We start from the raw sequence: 22,666 nt of genomic DNA on the forward strand, positions 1-22,666 counted from the left end.
CAAATACTTTAAGTGTATATATAAATAATTATTGTAAAACACCTTAATAAAGAAAACAAATACTTTAAGTGTATATATAAATAATTATTGTTAAACACCTTAATAAAGAAAACAAATACTTTAAGTGTATATATAAATAATTATGGTAAAACACCTTAATAAAGAAAACAAATACTTTAAGTGTATATATAAATAATTATTGTAAAACATCTTAATAAAGAAAACAAATACTTTAAGTGTATATATAAATAATTATTGTAAAACACCTTAATAAAGAAAACAAATACTTTAAGTGTATATATAAATAATTATTGTAAAACACCTTAATAAAGAAAACAAATACTTTAAGGGTATATATAAATAATTATGGTGAAGCACCTTAATAAAGAAAACAAATACTTTAAGTGTATATATAAATAATTATGGTAAAACACCTTAATAAATAAAACAAATACTTTAAGTGTATATATAAATAATTATTGTAAAACACCTTAATAAAGAAAACAAATACTTTAAGTGTATATATAAATAATTATTGTAAAACATCTTAATAAAGAAAACAAATACTTTAAGTGTATATATAAATAATTATTGTAAAACACCTTAATAAAGAAAACAAATACTTTAAATGTATATATAAATAATTATTGTAAAACACCTTAATAAAGAAAACAAATACTTTAAGGGTATATATAAATAATTATGGTGAAAACCTTAATAAAGAAAACAAATACTTTAAGTGTATATATAAATAATTATGGTAAAACACCTTAATAAATAAAACAAATACTTTAAGTGTATATATAAATAATTATTGTAAAACACCTTAATAAAGAAAACAAATACTTTAAGTGTATATATAAATAATTATGATAAAACACCTTAATAAAGAAAACAAATACTTTAAGTGTATATATAAATAATTATTGTAAAACATCTTAATAAAGAAAACAAATACTTTAAGTTTATATATAAATAATTATGTTTTTCATGTACACTAAGGCAGTTTCCGCACCCTCTTTAATAGATATGGTTTCTTGTATCTTAGAACGGCTGGTATGAAACTTAACACTTTTATTTATAAGGAGAGAACAACGTTGAAATTGTGTTCTCTTCTTATAAATACAAGTGTTAATACCAATACCAGCTATTCTGAGATACATTTTTATTTCAAGTAGGTTTGTCGTCATCAAGAGATGTGATTTCTTGTGTGTCCCTCCTTTGTTGTTTTAGTAATTTAATGAGTCACGGATACACATTAAATGTTGTAAGTTAATTGTAGTTATTAATTATTAAATTAATGAAAACGTAGAGAAACAACTAATTTTAAGTTATTGCTCACACCACAAAGAAATTATTTGTTATTTCTACAATAAGCAGTTGTTGTCTGTTTAACTAAGTTTCACCGTGAACACTACCTCAACAACCTATTAAATAATAGGACTGTTTGTTTGTTTTGAATTTAGACAAAGCTACTCGAGGGTTATCTGTGTTAGCCGTCCCCAATTTAGCAATGTAAAACTAGAGGGAAGGCAGCTAGTCATCACCACCCACCGCCAACTCTTGGGCTACTCTTTTACCCAGGGGCCCGACATGGCCAAGCGCAGTTAAGGCGCTCGACTTGTAATCCGAGGGTCGCTGGTTCGCATCCCTGTCGCCCAAACATGCTCGCCCTTTCAGCCGTGGGAGCATTATAATGTCACGGTCAATCCCACTTTCCATTGGTAAAAGAGGAGCCCAAGAGTTGGCGATGGGCAGTGATGACTAGCTGCCTTCCCTCTAGTCGTAAACTACTAAATTAGGGACGGCTAGCACAGATAGCCCTCGAGTAGCTTTGTGCGAAATTCAAAAAACAACAACAAACGTAATAGTCGGCTAGTAGGTCGGCTTTCTCCGAGTAAGTCCTTGTGATTGTGTTGTTGTGTGTTATGTGTTGTAGTAAGTAATTCATGTTTTTGTCCGAGGAAATACTCATACATTTTTTTCCAAAATTTTTTTTTGCAAAACAAGAAACGCAAACGAACTTGGAAGAGGTTTAGTTTAGAGAGAGAGAAATCTGAAGAATTATCTCCTCAGCAGAACACAGACATCAACCAACTGAGTCGTTATGTAAACTAGCCAGTGCACCTACAAAATACATTTCACCATATAACATATTTCAACAATCACTCAACAAAATACATAAACATAGATAAGGGAAATACATATTTATATTTATATGTATTTCTTCTCAGATCCAGGCACTGGACAGGTAAAACTTTTGGCACCTGTCTTGTGAAAGTGGGTTTTCTCAGGGCACTTCTGTTTCATACTACATCTAAATCTCAGGCATTGGATCTTTAGATCCCAGCTGAGGCAATATTCTTGTCCAGCCCTGAATCTGGTCGCTTTACTCTGATATCTGCTTGTCGGGCTCTGGCCTGGCTCACTTCTCCAGGGCCGCCTTTGTCTTGCCCCCCTCGTTCTCAGCCACAATTTTATAATGCAATTCATCACCTTAAACAAGAGTTACTCTGTAGTCATTGTTGTAACTTTAAGTACTACACTAGAGTAATCGTTGTAACTTTCAGTGACACACTAGAGTAATTGTTTTGACTTCCAGTGGTAGACTAGTCCATTGTTATAACTACCAGTGGTAACCTAGACCATTGTTTTGACTTCCAGTGGTAGACTAGACCATTGTTATAACTACCAGTGGTAGCCTAGACCATTGTTTTGACTTCCAGTGGTAGACTAGACCATTGTTATAACTACCAGTGGTAGCCTAGACCATTGTTTTGACTTCCAGCAGTAGACTAGACCATTGTTATAATTACCAGTGGTAGCCTAGACCATTGTTTTGACTTCCAGTGGTAGACTAGACCATTCTTGTATCTTCCAGTGGTAGCCTAGACCATTGTTATAACTTTCAGTGGTAGACTAGACCATTGTTATAACTACCAGTGGTAGACTAGACCATTGTTATAACTACCAGTGGTAGCCTAGACCATTGTTTTGACTTCCAGTGGTAGACTAGACCATTGTTGTATCTTCCAGTGGTAGCCTAGACCATTGTTATAACTTCCAGTGGTACAATAGACTATTGTTTTGTCTTCAGTGGTAGACCAGACTATTGTTGTATCTTCCACTGGTAGACCAGAACATTGTTATAACTTATAGTGGTAGACTAGACCATTGTTTTGACTTCCAGTGGTAGACTAGACCATTGTTATAACTACCAGTGGTAGCCTAGACCATTGTTTTAACTACCAGTGGTAGACCAGACCATTGTTATAACTACCAGTGGTAGCCTAGACCATTGTTATAACTACCAGTGGTAACCTAGACCATTGTTTTAACTACCAGTGGTAGACTAGACCATTGTTATAACTACCAGTGGTAGTCTAGACCATTGTTTTAACTACCAGTGGTAGACTAGACCATTGTTATAACTACCAGTGGTAGCCTAGACCATTGTTATAACTACCAGTGGTAGCCTAGACCATGGTTTTGACTTCCAGTGGTAGACTAGACCATTGTTATAACTTCCAGTGGTACAATAGACTATTGTTTTGTCTTCAGTGGTAGACCAGACTATTGTTGTATCTTCCACTGATAGACCAGAACGTTGTTATAACTTATAGTGGTAGACTAGACCATTGTTTTGACTTCCAGTGGTAGCCTAGACCATTGTTTTAACTACCAGTGGTAGTCTAGACCATTGTTATAACTACCAGTGGTAACCTAGACCATTGATTTAACTACCAGTGGTAGATTAGACCATTGTTATAACTACCAGTGGTAGACTAGACCATTGTTATAACTACCAGTGGTAGCCTAGACCACTGTTATAACTACCAGTGGTAACCTAGACCATTGTTTTAACTACCAGTGGTAGACTAGACCATTGTTATAACTACCAGTGGAAGCCTAGACCATTGTTATAACTACCAGTGGAAGCCTAGACCATTGTTATAACTACCAGTGGTAGCCTAGACCATTGTTTTAACTACCAGTGGTAGACTAGACCATTGTTATAACTTCCAGTGGTACAATAGACTATTGTTTTGTCTTCAGTGGTAGACCAGACTATTGCTGTATCTTCCACTGGTAGACCAGAACATTGTTATAACTTATAGTGGTAGACTAGACCATTGTTTTGACTTCCAGTGGTAGACTAGACCATTGTTATAACTACCAGTGGTAGCCTAGACCATTGTTTTAACTACCAGTGGTAGACTAAACCATTGTTATAACTACCAGTGGTAGCCTAGACCATTGTTTTGACTTCCAGTGGTAGACTAGACCATTGTTATAACTACCAGTGGTAGACTAGACCATTGTTTTGACTTCCAGTGGTAGACTAGACCATTGTTATAACTACCAGTGGTAGCCTAGACCATTGTTTTAACTACCAGTGGTAGACTAGACCATTGTTATAACTACCAGTGGTAGCCTAGACCATTGTTTTGACTTCCAGTGGTAGACTAGACCATTGTTATAACTACCAGTGGTAGCCTAGACCATTGTTTTAACTACCAGTGGTAGACTAGACCATTGTTATAACTACCAGTGGTAGCCTAGACCATTGTTTTGACTTCCAGTGGTAGACTAGACCATTGTTATAACTACCAGTGGTAGACTAGACCATTGTTTTGACTTCCAGTGGTAGACTAGACCATTGTTATAACTACCAGTGGTAGCCTAGACCATTGTTTTAACTACCAGTGGTAGACTAGACCATTGTTATAACTACCAGTGGTAGCCTAGACCATTGTTTTAACTACCAGTGGTAGACTAGACCATTGTTATAACTACCAGTGGTAGCCTAGACCATTGTTTTGACTTCCAGTGGTAGACTAGACCATTGTTATAACTACCAGTGGTAGACTAGACCATTGTTTTGACTTCCAGTAGTAGACTAGACCATTGTTATAACTACCAGTGGTAGCCTAGACCATTGTTTTAACTACCAGTGGTAGACTAGACCATTGTTATAACTACCAGTGGTAGCCTAGACCATTGTTTTGACTTCCAGTGGTAGACTAGACCATTGTTATAACTACCAGTGGTAGACTAGACCATTGTTTTTTAAACTAGAATTTTGTTCTAATTTACAGTATTACATTAGAATTTAACTCTAACATCACATTGTTTAGTTTTCAAATGAAATTAGAGTTTTGTTTTAAACATTTGGTAGAAAGTATTATATCCACAAATAAGAAATATTACTGATATGTTGTATTAATTTTCTTGGTAAAGAAACGACTGCTCTTGTTGTCTCAGTAAGAATGCATTGTATTTGTCACCAGACCCTCCACCTGTTCCTGATGTAACCTTAGTTTCCAGCACATCCACCACTGTTCATATTAAGTGGACAAAAGAGAAAGATAACCATGTAACAGGTGAGTCAATGTTTCAGTCATGTTAAAACTGCAGAAGAAAATTATTGTTTGTTTTAAAATAAAGCCACACTGCTGTATCTACTGTGAAGAATTGAACACCGGATTTTAGCTTACTAAGTTCTTAAAATGCCACCATCCCAATAGAGAGCATGGACAAAAGTAATATTATTTACCCGTATATTTTAATATACGTATATTTCTTTCTACTGAAAGTTTTCAGTTTGTTATGTTTACGCTGGAACTGAATAAGAAGTAACTTACGTGGAACTGAGTAAGGGCTAATGTACATTTATGTTTTTGTTAGGTTATTCTTTACACTGGAAACCACAAGATGGTGAATTGAAAACCAAAGAAATAAGTGGAAACTTCGGGTCTTACGTGCTGGATTCTCTGAGGTGCGGTACACGATATCAACTCTACATAACAGCAAGCAATCCTGCTGGTCAGAGTGGCCCTAGTAAAGTGGTCAGTTTGAAAACTGAAGGAACAGGTGTTGTCTTTGTATTTCTGTATTAAAAAAAAAAATACACTGTTTCTTTAAGTTTTAGTCAATGTCTTAAATGCACTGAAGTATAATACATGTAAAAACAAATATTTGAGAAAATAAACAGATAAAGTCGACAGTTGGTCTTCATTAAAAATAAAGAGATAAAGTCGACAGTCAGTATTCATTAAAAATAAAGAGATAAAGTCGATAGTCAGTCTTCATTAAAAATAAAGAGATAAAGTCGACAGTCAGTCTTCATTAAAAATAAAGAGATAAAGTCGACAGTCAGTCTTCATTAAAAATAAAGAGATAAAGTGGACAGTCAGTCTTCATTAAATACTTGTGATGGTATCATACATTTTTATTTTCATAAAAGGTAAAATTGAAAATATAACATGTGATGTAGGGACCTAATGTGTTCTTTAGTTCACTGTACTTTCTTTATTGTTAATAGATTAATCTGCAATACACAGTTAAATCATTAAGGATAGCCACTAGTTATTTATTAGAACTAACCAGTGACTTATTAAGAAAGATGTTAAGAAAGCCCACCAATGATGTCAAGTGAACATTCAGAAAATCTACCAAAGACAGATAATGTGTGGAAAAGCTAACCTTATGGAATGTCACCTTTACAGCTCCTGTTGCTCCATCTAAGCACGAGTTTCTGACAGTCAACTCTACCTCGGTATCTCTTCATCTGCCCTCCTGGAAACCTGGTGGATGTCCAGTTGATTTTTTTGCTGTTCAGTACAAGCCTCGGGGTGATCGGTCATGGATCACAGTGGCTAGTAAAGTACTCCCAGAAACCAAGTTCATGCTAATTCCAGACCTGGCTCCAGCCACATGGTACAGTATCCTGGTGACTGCTTACAATAGTGCTGGTTCTACGGACGCAGAGTACGTCTTCTCAACGTTAACGGAAGCAGGAGGTATGACTGTGGAGAATTGTTATCATGTTAAAATACGAAATGAATATGTAATTTTATATGTTATATCTCAAACATTAATTTCAGTTTAACTTGTCGTTAATTATTGTGGTCTTATTATAGAGATTGACTTGCATTGTTAGCTTAGACTTGTTTGTTTGAAGTTAAGTACAAAACTACACAATGTGCTATCTGTGATTTCCCCACTACAGGTATCGAAAACTGGTTTCTAGCATTGTAAATCCATAGACATAGTGTCACTGTGGGGGTATAAGTTTAAGACTAAACTGCGTTTTCTAAAATAACCCAACCTTATGATATATTATCGGGTTAATGGACGAAAACATCGTCAGGAGTAAGGATACCCAACCGATGAAAGAATGCCTTATAAACTTTACCAATACGGATGTGTAAGACCATTATATTGTAACTATGTTGATGGCTAATATTATTTTTATTTCATAGGTTATTCTGATAACATGTTATTATTACTATACTCAAGTTCGTTCTCATGATTAAACACTTTTTTAAACTTGTTTCGGAATTTTTCAGCTACATTAGCTCCGAATCCAGCCCAGCCAAGCTCGCAGCGCCACCTGTATGAACAACTCACCATTATAATTCCAATTATATGTGCAGGACTCATCGTGTTAGTTGTGACAATCATCGTTTGCATGTTACACGGTAGAAGACATGGATCAGGTCACAGGAGGTCAGGGGGAGGTCAAACAGGTAAATGTAAAAAGATAGCAAATTGTCATATAAGTTGACATTATAAAGAAATTAACTATAGAAGAGGCTGCTGATGAGATATTATACGTAGTTGATCAGAAAATGTTATTTATCGTTATTCTAAAATATTTCTGGTCTATAGAACCACAAGCCCAGCTTTCCTTGAAAGAAGAACCTCTAAGCCTAGAGATGTTAGGAAAGACTACGTCATCATTCGACAGTTCCAGAGATGCTGTATATTTCCCTTCTCCTTATGCTATGACTCGAGTTCCAGGTTTTCCAAACGAGGACACGAGCGATGGTGGCAGTTTCCAGTCGGGCACCAAAACACCAAGTGAGACACAACGAAGCCACACCTACGATGTCCCTTTCCTAGTCCGCAGGGTGAGAATACATTAGGTTACAGTTATTACATTTAGTTACTTCTAGTCCTTTAGGGTTAGGACGCTCGACTCATAATCTGAGGGTCACAGGTTCGAATGCCTGTCGCACCAAACATTTTCGCCTTTTCAGCCTTGGGAACGTTACAGTGTGAGAGTCAATCTAACTATTCATTGTTAAAAGAGTAGCCCAAGAGGGCTGGTGGGTGATGATGACTAGCTGCCTTCCCTCTAGTGTTACACTGCTAAATTAGGGATGTCCAGAGCAGATAACCCTCGTGTAGCTTCACGCGAAACCAAAACAATCAAACAGCGTGGCCCTCTTGTGGCTGAGTGATAAGTCAGTGATCTGTTGCGTGGCCCTCTTGTGGCTGAGTGATAAGTCAGTGATCTGTTAATGCTAATAATTAGATCTCAGTATCATTGGTGGGCAGAACTCATATATAGCCCATTGTGTACCTTACAACAAACAAATAAATCTACTCAAGCATAATAGACGAATTTGTACAACAAATAATTGGTTGTATACAACAGTAGGCAACAGTAGTTAAATACCACTGCTTGGTCAGACAAAACTACGTCTGTTAGGTGTGTATGAAACAAACAAAACAAATCTCTTGTTCAGTAAAACCCTCCACGGTCTACCAGACTGCTAGAGTTCTCTGATTGGTTAACACGTCTTCCAAGATTACAGTAAGAGATGGTTATAACAATTGGGATGTTTACTTTTGATACTGATAGATAGATGAATGGATGGATAGATTTTTTATGGTTTATTCAAACCTATTCGTTTTCAAAATGGAGTCAGTTATGAGTTAGAAGTTGAGAGACCTCACAGGAATGATGAACATTCGAACTGTTTGTCGCATATTTAAAGCAAACAATCCATTGTAACATTCGTTTTATTGCTTTCCCAGTACCACAGAAACTCGTGTGTATATATATCTGGATGTATCCTTACATTATTGGTTTTTATATCGCTGATATCTTCTGTTCTAGTTGTCTGTGGTTTGTATTTACTGTTTTTTTTGTTATTTTTTATGACTGTTAAAGGTGGGGGTAAGAGAACAAAGGTGTATGTTTTCTGACAGAACCTGCAATTCCCCGGGACAGTGTAGAAACTTTTACCAAGTTCCACGTGAGTAACTTTTGAAACATCTATTAGAAACACAATCTGGTGTTCAGTCGAACCTTCCATAATACTTTAATAGTGAAAATAAGTTATTGTATAAATCATCACATGTGATCTGATTGTTTTATTAACCGTGTGATAAGCTATTCTCGTTAAAGGTGTGGACATTAATCAATATTGTCTTAATTAGAGTAGATTTTGAAATAACGTCAATGTACTAAGATTACAGTGTCGTGTTTATTAAAATTAATAAGGTTTGACGTCATGAAGTATGGTATATTGTATCTTAAAACGAAATACAAAATCTGTCTGAGAAATTATAATTTGTACACATTTTTTAGGTTTAGCTAATAACGAGAATGTGTCAAGTATTTCATATCGGTGTGAGGCAAACCGAAAACTAGACAAATGACCCCTTCCCTGTGCCCACGTGGCTCCTTCCCTGTGGCCACGTGGCTTGTCTTGACATTCGCATCGTTAAAAATAAGGTTACGATACCCACAATGGATATAAAACTTAGGGCCAGCATAGTCAGATGGTTTAGGTGCTCGACTTGTTATTTGAGTGTAGCGAGTTCGAAACCCCGTTACATCAAACATGCTCGCCCTTTCACCTATGAGGGCCTTATGATGTGACGGCCAATCGTACTATTCGTTGGTAAACGAGTAGCCTAAGAGTTGGTGGTGGGTGGTGATGACTAGTTATCTTTTTTTTAATCTCTCACTGTTAAATTATAGACGGCTAGCCCAAATAGCTCTCGTGCAGCTTTGCACAAAATAAGAGTCTGTTGTGTAGCCTGGCGCTTAACAACAAATAATGTCTTAATATTTGCAGTTCGTCATTTGTCTGCCCGCCCTCTGGTGACTGAGTCTTAAACACTATATCTTAAAATTTGATGTAATATTATGTGAACTATCAGTCATTTATAATAAGTGAATAAATCCAACTTCACACTTATGATAAGAATGTAACACAAATACTGTAACAATAATCAGTCATTGTATTCCATCTCTGCTCAATGGGCTATCTGCAAATTGCTAGCCGCGGGGGTCGAATCCTAGATTTTAGCGTTGTACCCTCTAAAGCTTACCCCTGAACCACAGAAGGGGCGAAATGCTGTATAATTAAAACATTTGATCGAAGCTCAGAGAATACTTTTAAAAAATCACATGCTCATTCAAAAACTACCTTTCCAGAAACTGGTGAGAGAAATTGCTCAGGACTTCAAGACTGACCTGAGATCATCCGGTCAGTATCGTGCAACAGTCATGAATTTGATATGACACTATTTAACATGGTATAACTGTGGTCGTGTTTGGATTGGCTTTTTACATGAATCTCGTGGAATTCATGTTTTACTGTTGGTCAATTGACGTAGTCCCCAAACAAGGCCATTGGCGCTTTGACATTGTTTACTATAAAATTTGAGTAGTTCAAATCACGGCTACGAGAGGGCGTTCTTAACTTAATGTATCTGCTCTCGCTCTCTCTGTATGGGTATTTGGGTATTGATGTTTGTCTACCCAGGAGGGTCAGGTTTCTTTAACCTCTTCCTTCGTTTATTGGCGAGGGTAAGTTACAATACCTCTCTCTCGATATACTCTCCTTCCCCGCGAGTTGGATGTCTCTCGACATGATGGTCGCCCCCTGTGTGTGGATGGCACACAGGTTAGTGCCTTCGAAGAGACCCATCAAGTATGCCTCACTGGCCTCCTGAAGAGCCATGGCAGCAGAGCTCTTGAATCTCTTGAAGTCCTGGGCAATTTCTCTCACCAGTCTCTGGTATTTTCAAATGAGCAGCTCAGTTGACTTCTGGTATCGACGGATATCACGGAGGGCTACAGTTCCTGGTCTGTAACAATGAAGTTTCTTTATACCTCTGTTTATCTTCTTCACCGTGATCTGAATTCCCGCCAAATTTCGTGGCGAGGTTCTTTGTCGTGAATATTAGGTTGTTGTTTCAGATATTTTAACGAATTACCCCTGGATGGATGGATAGTTGAAGAGAAACGCAACCAACAGTTCTAGTGACGACAAGAACGACAAAAATTATTGGACCCGGAAGCATTTTGACGAGTGTTTGAAGTTTTGTTTCACTAGTGTTAATAGCTATAATCACTTGCTATTCATTATGCGTTATCTGTTATGTAACCTTAAAGTATGAGTGCATGGAACCATTGAAAATGAATCACCATTTTGAATACAAGCATCAAGAATACTCGAGTTAGCCATTAGAGTTTTTCATCAACAGGAAGATTGAATTATTTTCTGCTGTAAAAAGAATAAAAAGCAGTGGCGGGTTTAAGGTTGTGTGGGCCAGGGGCTAATAATTTTATTAAACCCTACATCCCATATAATTTTACATAGAATAAAATTATCAATAGCGACCCATTAAGACCATGGACCCTGGGGCTGAGTCCTCTTTAGCCTCTACCTAAATACATCACTGGGATCCAAGCAGTAGCACTGGTTTGTATATGGGTGCATTTTTGTGTTCATAGGAAGGTTCTAGCCGTGAAACTCATGCCCTTAAGTTAATATATTATATAAATATCATTCTCTGAATTACAGTATCTCTGATTCTCTGTGCGAAAACTTAGGAATTCTACATCACAACCCTTAATATTCTGTGAAACTCGATGGTTATCAAAGGGAAACATTTGAAACAACTTATAGAAACAAAGTAAAATATGTCATTGTTTATGGCATAGCATCATTTCTCACCAAGAGATGTTATATTCACATCAAGGGTAGGTTTCATGAATTTTATTGGTCGACAAAGATGGCCTTTTTGCGTGACATATTTTGTGTCTTATATGAGTTGAACTTCAATTTATAAGGCACCAACATGAATATTTTTAAAGTTCAGAAAAAAGTTGAACCAACAATAAAAAACTTTGTTTGTGGACAGAACGAATTGAAAAGAGGAACTTAATGTCATTTTGTATTTTAACTGAATGACAAGAAAAACATTTTGAAATAAACATCTCAGATGCAACTTCTGTAGCAATAAGAGAATATGTTCCAATTGTTGCCAATAAAATGTGGATTAGAGACACGTTTACTGTTAAAATGGAAAAAGAAATCTTCCTGCCAGATGAATCAAAAGCGGATACATTATTTGGACCTTCATGAACGCCGTCTTCAAACATAATTTTGACAAACTGTATTTGATTAATTTTTAGCTTAGTGATCTAAATTACTAGATGGTTATCTAAAAAATGGTCACATTCCTAATGAATCTCGTTACGACAGTTAATTTCAGTGAATCTAGTTAGATATTCAGGTTTGTAGAGTTCGATAATTAATACCAGTAAATCTAGTTAGATATTCAGGTTTGTAGAGTTCGATAATTAATATCAGTAAATCTAGTTAGATATTCAGGTAGTGTAGAGTTTGATAATTAATATCAGTAAATCTAGTTAGATATTCAGGTAGTGTAGAGTTTCATAATTAATATCAGTAAATCTAGTTAGATATTCAGATTTGTAGAGTTCGACAATTAATATCAGTAAATCTAGTTTGATATTCAGGTTTGTAGAGTTCGACAATTAATATCAGTAAATCTAGTTAGATATTCAGGTTTGTAGAGTTCGACAATTAATATCAGTAAATATAGTTAGATATTCAAATTTGTAGAGTTCGACAATTAATATCAGTAAATCTAGTTAGATATTCAGGTTTGTAGATTTCGACAATTAATATCAGTAAATCTAGTTAGATATTCAGGTTTGTAGATTTCGACAATTAATATCAGTAAATCTAGTTAGATATTCAGGTTTGTAGAGTTCGACAATTAATATCAGTAAATATAGTTAGATATTCAAATTTGTAGAGTTCGACATTAGTATCAGTAAATATAGTTAGATATTCAGGTTTGTAGAGTTCGAGAATTAATATCAGTAAATATAGTTAGATATTCAGGTTTGTAGAGTTCGATAATTAATATCAGTAAATCTAGTTAGATATTCAGGTTTGTAGAGTTCGACAATTAATATCAGTAAATCTAGTTTGATATTCAGGTTTGTAGAGTTCGACAATTAATATCAGTAAATCTAGTTAGATATTCAGGTTTGTAGAGTTCAACAATTAATATCAGTAAATATAGTTAGATATTCAAATTTGTAGAGTTCGACAATTAGTATCAGTAAATCTAGTTAGATATTCAGGTTTGTAGAGTTCGACAATTAATATCAGTAAATCTAGTTAGATATTCAGGTTTGTAGAGTTCGACAATTAATATCAGTAAATATAGTTAGATATTCAGGTTTGTAGAGTTCGATAATTAATATCAGTAAATCTAGTTAGATATTCAAATTTGTAGAGTTCGATAACTAATATAAGTAAATCTAGTTAGATATTCAAATTTGTAGAGTTCGACAATTAATATCAGTAAATCTAGTTAGATATTCAGGTTTGTAGAGTTCGACAATTAATATCAGTAAATCTAGTTAGATATTCAGGTTTGTAGAGTTCGATAATTAATATCAGTAAATCTAGTTAGATATTCAGGTAGTGTAGAGTTCAACAATTAATATCAGTAAATCTAGTTAGATATTCAGATAGTGTAGAGTTCAACAATTAATATCAGTAAATCTAGTTAGATATTCGGGTAGTGTAGAGTTTGATAATTAATATCAGTAAATCTAGTTAGATATTCAGGTTGTGTAGAGTTTGATAATTAATATCAGTAAATCTAGTTAGATATTCAGATTTGTAGAGTTTGATAATTAATATCAGTAAATCTAGTTAGATATTCAGATTTGTAGAGTTCGATAACTAATATCAGTAAATCTAGTTAGATATTCAGATTTGTAGAGTTCGATAATTAATATCAGTAAATCTAGTTAGATATTCAAATTTGTAGAGTTCGACAATTAATATCAGTAAATCTAGTTAGATATTCAGGTTTGTAGAGTTCAACAATTAATATCAGTAAATCTAGTTAGATATTCAGGTTTGTAGAGTTCGATAATTAATATCAGTAAATCTAGTTAGATATTCAGGTAGTGTAGAGTTTGATAATTAATATCAGTAAATCTAGTTAGATATTCAGGTAGTGTAGAGTTCAACAATTAATATCAGTAAATCTAGTTAGATATTCAGGTTTGTAGAGTTCGATAATTAATATCAGTAAATCTATTTAGATATTCAGATAGTGTAGAGTTTGATAATTAATATCAGTAAATCTAGTTAGATATTCAGGTAGTGTAGAGTTCAACAATTAATATCAGTAAATCTATTTAGATATTCAGGTAGTGTAGAGTTCAACAATTAATGTCAGTAAATCTAGTTAGATATTCAGGTAGTGTAGAGTTCAACAATTAATATTAGTAAATCTAGTTAGATATTCAGGTAGTGTAGAGTTCAACAATTAATATTAGTAAATCTAGTTAGATATTCAGGTAGTGTAGAGTTCAACAATTAATATCAGTAAATCTAGTTAGATATTCAGGTAGTGTAGAGTTATTCAGGTAGACTGCCTCCCAGAAATCAGTTTCATGTTTTCGGGCTGTCTCATATATGCAAGTAAGTTAAATGAGTGCGTGTTTTTTCTTATAGCAAAGTCACATCAGGCTATCTGCTGAGTCCACCGAGGAGAATCGGATCCCTGTTCTTAGTGTTGTAAATCCACATTCTTTCAGCTCTACCATCGGGGGATTCTTATATATGCAATACATAAAAAAATTTTCTAATAATTTAATTACTCAAATGGAAAAAATTATGTAATAATTTGATTATTCAGATATTTATCTGTGTAATCAAATTATTACATATAGTGATTATTACAATATTACATATATAAAAATTCCATATTTAACTGCAGAGATAGAAATTCTATAATCATTTCATCACACAAATAGAAACAATTAACAATAGCAACATTTTCGGTTTGTTTTGTCTTGATTCGTTTTTAGCGTTTGTTAAGCTGTTTAAACATCTACCAAATATAACCCAATAGAGAAAGAGAGACTTTGAGACCGTACCAAGAATTTCATTTATATCATAACAACGCCCCCAGTGGCACAGTGGTAAGACTTTGGACTTAATTATTAGTACACGGTGGTTAAAGAAAAGAGAACCTACAAGTGGCATCCTCGTATTAAAATTTGAAACAAGAGAGAAAGTCAAAACATTCTATGAGAAATCTTTATTTTAATAGATTGTGTACTTCATTGTATAATTTTTATTTAGAGCCCATGGGTCAGAGAGACCAAGAAACAACTTCCATGTGTATGATGGAGTCTATAACCGATCCCAAATTTATTGATCCCACATCCAAATCCTGGTCCAGACATTGGTCAAACAAGAATAAGGAATCGTTAGATCAAAGCGACCTCTACAGATCTGACCAAAGGAACCAAAAGTGAGTTATTCTGTTCCTTGTTTAATAATTTGGTTATTATGAAAGAACCACATGTACATAATATATATGTAATATGGTCATGCACTTCAGATGAGAGGGAAAAATACCAGAACAGAAAGTATCCCGATATACAATTCACAAAGAAAAAAAAAAACTAAACAAACTGTCATTACATGACGTGATAACTATCAAGACATATAACTACTGTACAAGAAGCTCACAGATACCTCAAATATAAATCAAATCAACCAAACAGTCTAAAGCCAAGCATCCCAGACAGTGAACTTTGAAGAATGAACAATATTTATAACACTGGAATACTTGCTCAAGAAGAAAATAAATAAATAATATAACAGATTTACCGTTATACGTTTATTTTAGTGCCTACGCTTGTTTCTGTATAGTTTTCATTTTTGCATGTGATGACTATTATTGACTGTGTATTAAGCAAGTCTCACCTGTTCTCGAAATTTGTAGAATGTTCTTGAGCGTAATAATCAGTGTGTATGTAATACTAGTGATTGACAGTATTGTTGTGAAGCAAACTTTGGTGAAGGTTCTAGAATATCACGTAATTGGTATATAAAAACTGGAGCACCAAAAGATGAGTATTATTATAGTCAGCTACAGTCAGTGTGTTTTAAGCCTGGAAAGCTACAATTGTGATTAACATTTTCGTAAAACTACAGAATTTCACCAGGAAACTTAATAGATTTTAAACATTACAAACCGTTCAACTTTTCAATGAATTAAGTTCAGTTATTGGTATTTCTACGAGAACATTAGATATTGTCGTTGGTGAAAACTTACAGATGCTTCAAGCTAGCTAGCTGTCAACAAAGAATTAATCTGCTATCCATGAATGTTGGTAAAAAGTTCAATTCCCAGACTAGATAAAAACTCAGTACACTTTGTGAGTTTGTGGAACTCTTGTATATAAACTATCATACGTAGTAACTATTAGTAATAACCTTTATTATACATTGTATCATCTATTTATGTTTGTATATTAAAATATATGTGTGTTAAAAAGAAAATTGTATATACATCAGTCATGTTGACAAATAACATAAATTTGGTACATATTAACAGTTTATTAACTTCTTAACTACAGTTTCTGTTTATTTGAAAATGTAATACATTAACATACATATCATAGTAACACAGAGACTCATCCAAAATAAATTATAATACATAACAACTAACAGAAGAAAATTACAAAGGTAAAAACAGATTTTGCTCTGTCAGAGGTCTCTGAAATCTACAGAGAATGTGTGAACATGAACTATAACAGCATTCAAGGTAAAACATAATTTACAACGTCCCTTGTGAACGTGGGTTCCAATAGCTGGGATTGACAAAGAATACCAACTAAAGTTAAATTCAAGGGTACAGTGGACACATGGGGATATTGATATCAGTCTGTCTGTTACATCCTATGATGCCAGAGTAAAAGTTCTTAGGAATAACTTTGAAATAATGAATCACATGTGAGAAAAAGATAGATAGATAAACCTTCTACATCTGGCTAAAAGGTAACACCTTTAGTCATACTAGGTCAAAAACCTGGGTACACTTTGAAAACATTGAACTAGTCTATCAAAACCATAACTTATTTGTCTTGTATAAAAATGTATCTCAGAATGGTTGGTATGGGTATTAACACTTTTACTAATAAAGCAGAGAACAACTTTTTGACATGAAGATGACCTAGGAAGATCAAAATGTTGTTCTCTGCTTTATTGGTAAAAGTATTAATACCCATACAACCCATTCTGAGATACATTTTTATTTCAAGTTGGTTTCTCATCATCAAGAATTGTCTTTATATAAGTTGATTAGAGCCCTAATGGCAGAGTTCTTCCATCAGGAAGACCCAGGTTCAAATCTGGACCTATACCAACACAGAAACTGATCTTTTTAAAGTCTTCTTTGGAAATAGCAACACATTAGCAACCATTGGATGCAATCTAAGCAGTAACTATGATGTACTTATATGAAAATATGTAAAGGTTTTAACAAAGGGAGATACTATACTGTGGATGTCTTTGTAGACCAGATGACAACAAATGAATGATTATTGGTGCCTGTCTTTCCCTAGACATTGGTTTTATCTGATATTATCAACTTATCAGTAACTTACAGATCAAAACCTTGTTGTCTTTGGTTGTAAATTATCCAACACTGACACGGTCGAATTATTATAGGGTAGTTTTGCTCGTACAAACTTATTTTGAACTAGTGGTACCTACAGGTACAGGAAGATAACTGAACAACTAAATACACAAGTTAAACTTTCTGAGACACCAGAGACTCTGGAAACGTTAGCTATAAAAGGAAGTAAGAAAGGACAAAGATAAACTATGTGAACACCATCCGTGTGGTATTTCTCTATGTGTAAACCATCCGTGTGGTATTTCTCTATGTGAAAACAATCTGTGCAGTATTTCTCTATGTGAAAACCATCCGTGTGGTATTTCTCTATGTGAAAACCATCCGTGTGGTATTTCTCTATGTGAAAACAATCCGTGTGGTATTTCTCTATGTGAAAACCATCCGTGTGGTATTTCTCTATGTGTAAACCATCCGTGTGGTATTTCTCTATGTGTAAACCATCCGTGTGGTATTTCTCTATGTGTAAACCATCCGTGTGGTATTTCTCTATGTGTAAACCATCCATGTGGTATTTCTCTATGTGAAAACAATCCGTGCAGTATTTCTCTATGTGTAACTCGCTTAAGCAGCAATGAACTACATTATTTTCCTAGATATTTAGTGTTTTCCATGGGCATTCTATTGTTCTGTAAAATATTATTTATCAAACATTCTGGAGATTAGATTTAATAAATGTGACCTCTTTCTATATAAGGATTATATCCTGCCTTTTTATCCATTAGAGCTGACTGTCTACAGAAATGTTTGTAGCAATGCATTTTGTCTGTGAATTTCAGACCAGGGAATTCGGACAGTGACAGTGAGGTGGGACCGACCTTAGCCACGGTTAGAGGTGGAGATGGTGAAGTTTCTGAGACTGAGTGTGACCGAGAAATGAGGGAACTGATGGCCAACAAAAGTAAATATGGTTGATAAACCGGCTGTTTTAATAAATATATCATTTAAATGGTTCATACACCAGCTGTGTTAATAAATATATCATTTATATGGTTGATAACCCAGCTGTGTTAATAAATATATCATTTAAATGGTTGACAACCCAGCTCTGTTAATGAATATATCATTTAAATGGTTGACAACCCAGCTCTGTTAATGAATATATCATTTAAATGGTTGACAACCCAGCTCTGTTAATGAATATATCATTTAAATGGTTGACAACCCAGCTCTGTTAATGAATATGTCATTTAAATGGTTGACAACCCAGCTCTGTTAATGAATATGTCATTTAAATGGTTGACAACCCAGCTCTGTTAATGAATATGTCATTTAAATGGTTGACAACCCAGCTCAGTTAATGAATATGTCATTTAAATGGTTGACAACCCAGCTCTGTTAATGAATATGTCATTTAAATGGTTGACAACCTAGCTCTGTTAATGAATATATCATTTAAATGGTTGACAACCCAGCTCTGTTAATGAATATATCATTTAAATGGTTGACAACCCAGCTCTGTTAATGAATATGTCATTTAAATGGTTGACAACCCAGCTCTGTTAATGAATATGTCATTTAAATGGTTGACAACCCAGCTCTGTTAATGAATATGTCATTTAAATGGTTGACAACCCAGCTCTGTTAATGAATATGTCATTTAAATGGTTGACAACCCAGCTCTGTTAATGAATATGTCATTTATATGGTTGACAACCTAGCTCTGTTAATGAATGTCATTTAAATGGTTGACAACCCAGCTCTGTTAATGAATATGTCATTTAAATGGTTGACAACCCAGCTCTGTTAATGAATATGTCACTTAATGGTTGACAACCCAACTCTGTTAATGAATATGTCATTTAAATGGTTGACAACCCAACTCTGTTAATGAATATGTCATTTAAATGGTTGACAACCCAACTCTGTTAATGAATATGTCATTTAAATGGTTGACAACCCAGCTCTGTTAATGATAAACGTTAAGAAACCTGTTAGAAGAAAGTATGATAACTAAGTGTTAATTAACCTTCATAAAGTAAGAAACAGGGTTCATCTAAACACGTGAGCTCGTGTTGTTATATCATGTCCTCTGGTGAAGCCTCATGTTCTGTGTAAGTAACAAAAGTACACGGTCGTTACCAAGTCCCTCTTAAACTCATAGTTACATCACTAGGCTAATCTGTAGTAACACTTGAATCACTTTTAGCACAGTTACATTAGCCTTACCTTTAGCTATAACTATGAATGATATTCTGTCTCAGAACAAGCCATCAGATCTTTATCAATTCATGGGTTTTCTTAGTGTCCAGTTGACCACCAACTGCGTACTTGTAAAAATGTTTGTAAAGTTGAAAGTCTACCTATATAAGTAAGTCGTGGGAAAAATACTTTTATAAACTTATATAAGATGATAAGAGCCCACTCCATAGTTGATAAATAAATGTATTTACTAGAATATTGTTACATTGGGGAGGGATGTGTTTGTGACGAGTGGTGTTGAAACCTAGTTACAATGAGATAAAGAACACTGATTTACAATAAGAATGTTTATCATTGTTGTAGTTTCTTACTAAATACTTTTGTCGTTGTTCTAGGAGATAAAAGACAACTATGCGTGTCCATACCATCTGAATCAAACCGCATGTGTATCATGTAACAGCCGTCCATTGAAAAACTCTACTCACTGTAGACCGGTGACGTTTGGGAACCTGCTTCACACTTATTACGACACCTTCCTGTGTGTTTGAACTCATTTTAAAGTTTGATTGACAATAAAAGACAGATATATATTTATTTACTAATTTTTGTTCTTGAAGTGAACTCAAAAGTTGTTTTAGTGTTAATAACAGAAAACATTAATTTTAATGTTATTGGAACAACCTGATTTACTGTGAGATTTATTTAAACATTTGTTACTGTTAACCTTTTGAAATCCGTTTAGTTATTGTCATTCTAATATATATTTTTACTTTAAATAACCTCAGAAACTTTGATTTTACCAAACAGTTCCAGTGACCCGGATGTTATAAAATCAACAGATTACCTTTTTCTCATCAAAGTATAACATCAGAATAATTAACAGTTATTGTTTTCACTTCGATAGTTAAGCCTAACAGCAGCTAAACTTCGAAGAGACAATAATTAAAATAATTTTCTGGACTACTCTGGACAGTGTACCTTGTTAGCAATGGTTCATCGGAATTGAGGTTATTTCTTGTTACAATGGCGCTGTTTAATCTTTAGTGTATAAAAACAATTAACTCGCCAACGTACTGTTGTTTTTCTTACTGGTATAGAAATACTATAATACGTCAGGATATTTTGTTGGTTGCTACGTTATAGTATGAGGAAATACGCCCTCAGTGTTAAATATTGGAACTGGTTTCGTAACAAGTAAAAACAACCATTTGTTTGGATGTAATCACCCTATACAGTATAATTAGCCCTAAAATATTTGCTTTCGTTTCTTAAAAACTTTAGATCATGTCAATACATGATTTTGTCGAGGGATTATAAACAACGTTTCTTCTAATGTTGTCAATCCATGTGCGAAACCATTTTTTTCATGTCCATTAGTGAGGAGGTGATGTGTGCTACCAGGTTTTGGTTTGTTTGTGGACCATCGTGTTGAGACTTCTTGTCATTATTGAGAAGGTGGACGACACCTGATTGGTTGTCCTCAATACTGGATAGTATGTTTGTCAGGCTTAAGTTATAAGGAATATTTTAGGACTTAGTGGAATTTTATAAGAGAAGGTCTCGTTAAGAATAAACGTGAAGATAATATATGGGAAGTCATGTATCCAACTACAGCATACCTGAACCATGTATTGGACTTAATTTTACAATGTTAGCAGTATGGTAGCTTGCACACTGAAATACTTCTGATAGAGTAAGGCGAATACCCAAATCGTTTAAGATTTAATGAGATAATACTTACGGTGTCATTAATGCTACAATATTGTGTTTGTGTATAACATATACCAACCTAAGGTTGTAAACTAGGCATCCACCACTTTTATCATGAGTAAATTGCTTTGTTCCTGTTATAAAGTGACAGTACATTTATATCCTTGTGTAGTTGTTTTTTTTAACTTGTACCAAATGCTGACTACTATAATCAAAACAGATAAGAACGTAACGTTGGAAGATGTAGAGTGATACAAATATAGGTGAAAACAGTTGACAAATAAATAAAAACGTTCCAAACAGATTGTTTATTTCAACCGTTCTTCGGGTTAGATTCAAATATTGTTAACAGATGCTAATCACATTGGGTGGTTATATTTAATGTTATTGTAAACTGCTTTTCGTTTGGTTTGAATTTCGCGCAAAGCTACACGAGGGCTATCTGCGCTAGCCCTCCCTAATTTTGCTGCGTAAGACTAGAAGGAGGGCAGCTAGTTATTACCATCCACCGCCTACTCTTGGGGTACTCGTTTACCAATGAATAGTGGGATTGGATTAACCGTCACATTATAACGCTCCCACGGCTGAAGGGGCGAGCATGTTTGGTGTGACTGGGATTCGAACCCGCGATCCTCAGATTATTAGTCGAGTGCCTTGACCACCTAGCCATGTCGGGCCCATAAACTGCTTTTACAGTATAAAGTGTCTTTTTTTCGAGGAAATAAAATTGCAATATTTCAACCGATAGATGGGAGCCATGTATGATTAATAATATATTAACCTTTCTGTTTATGTTAGAACAGCTGACTCACAATCTGAGGGTCGAGGGCTGCTCTTCTACCAACAAATAGTGGAATTATCCGTTATATCATAACTCCCTCAACGACTGAAAAGCCCGGCATGTCCTGGTGATTAAGGCACTTGACTTCTAAAATGAGGGTCGCGGCTTCGAATCCCTGTCACACCAAACATGCTCGCCCTTTCAACCGTGAGAGCGTTATTATGTGACGGTCAATCCCATTATTCGTTGATAAAAGAGTAGACCAAGAGTTGAAGGTGGGTGGTGATGACTAGCTGCCTTCCTTCTAGTCTTATACTGCTAAATTAAGGACGGCTAGCACAGATAGCCCTCGTGTAGCTTTGCGCGAAATACAAAACAAACCAAACGACTGAAAGGTCGAGCATGTTTTGTGACGGGGGATTCGAACCTGCAACTTCTGAATCGAGCGCC

At 34.7% G+C, this 22,666-nt stretch overlaps 1 protein-coding gene across 1 annotated transcript in view; it reads left to right on the forward strand.

The window, feature by feature from the left end:
- Positions 1-21,737, forward strand: part of LOC143246803 (uncharacterized) — a 34,475-nt gene extending 12,738 nt beyond the window's left edge. Inside the window, exons 3-11 of the mRNA XM_076493963.1 lie at positions 5,292-5,384; positions 5,689-5,874; positions 6,510-6,803; positions 7,353-7,532; positions 7,675-7,916; positions 8,966-9,050; positions 15,240-15,411; positions 18,363-18,484; positions 20,121-21,737. Of these exons, the coding sequence (XP_076350078.1) occupies positions 6,689-6,803; positions 7,353-7,532; positions 7,675-7,916; positions 8,966-9,050; positions 15,240-15,411; positions 18,363-18,484; positions 20,121-20,182 (978 nt within the window). The 5' untranslated portion in view covers positions 5,292-5,384; positions 5,689-5,874; positions 6,510-6,688 and the 3' untranslated portion in view covers positions 20,183-21,737. The remainder of the gene's footprint in view (positions 1-5,291; positions 5,385-5,688; positions 5,875-6,509; positions 6,804-7,352; positions 7,533-7,674; positions 7,917-8,965; positions 9,051-15,239; positions 15,412-18,362; positions 18,485-20,120) is intronic.
- Positions 21,738-22,666: the final 929 nt, after the last annotated feature.

Source organism: Tachypleus tridentatus, chromosome 3, assembly GCF_004210375.1.
Source record: "Tachypleus tridentatus isolate NWPU-2018 chromosome 3, ASM421037v1, whole genome shotgun sequence".
Classification (NCBI taxonomy): Eukaryota; Metazoa; Arthropoda; class Merostomata; order Xiphosura; family Limulidae; genus Tachypleus; species Tachypleus tridentatus.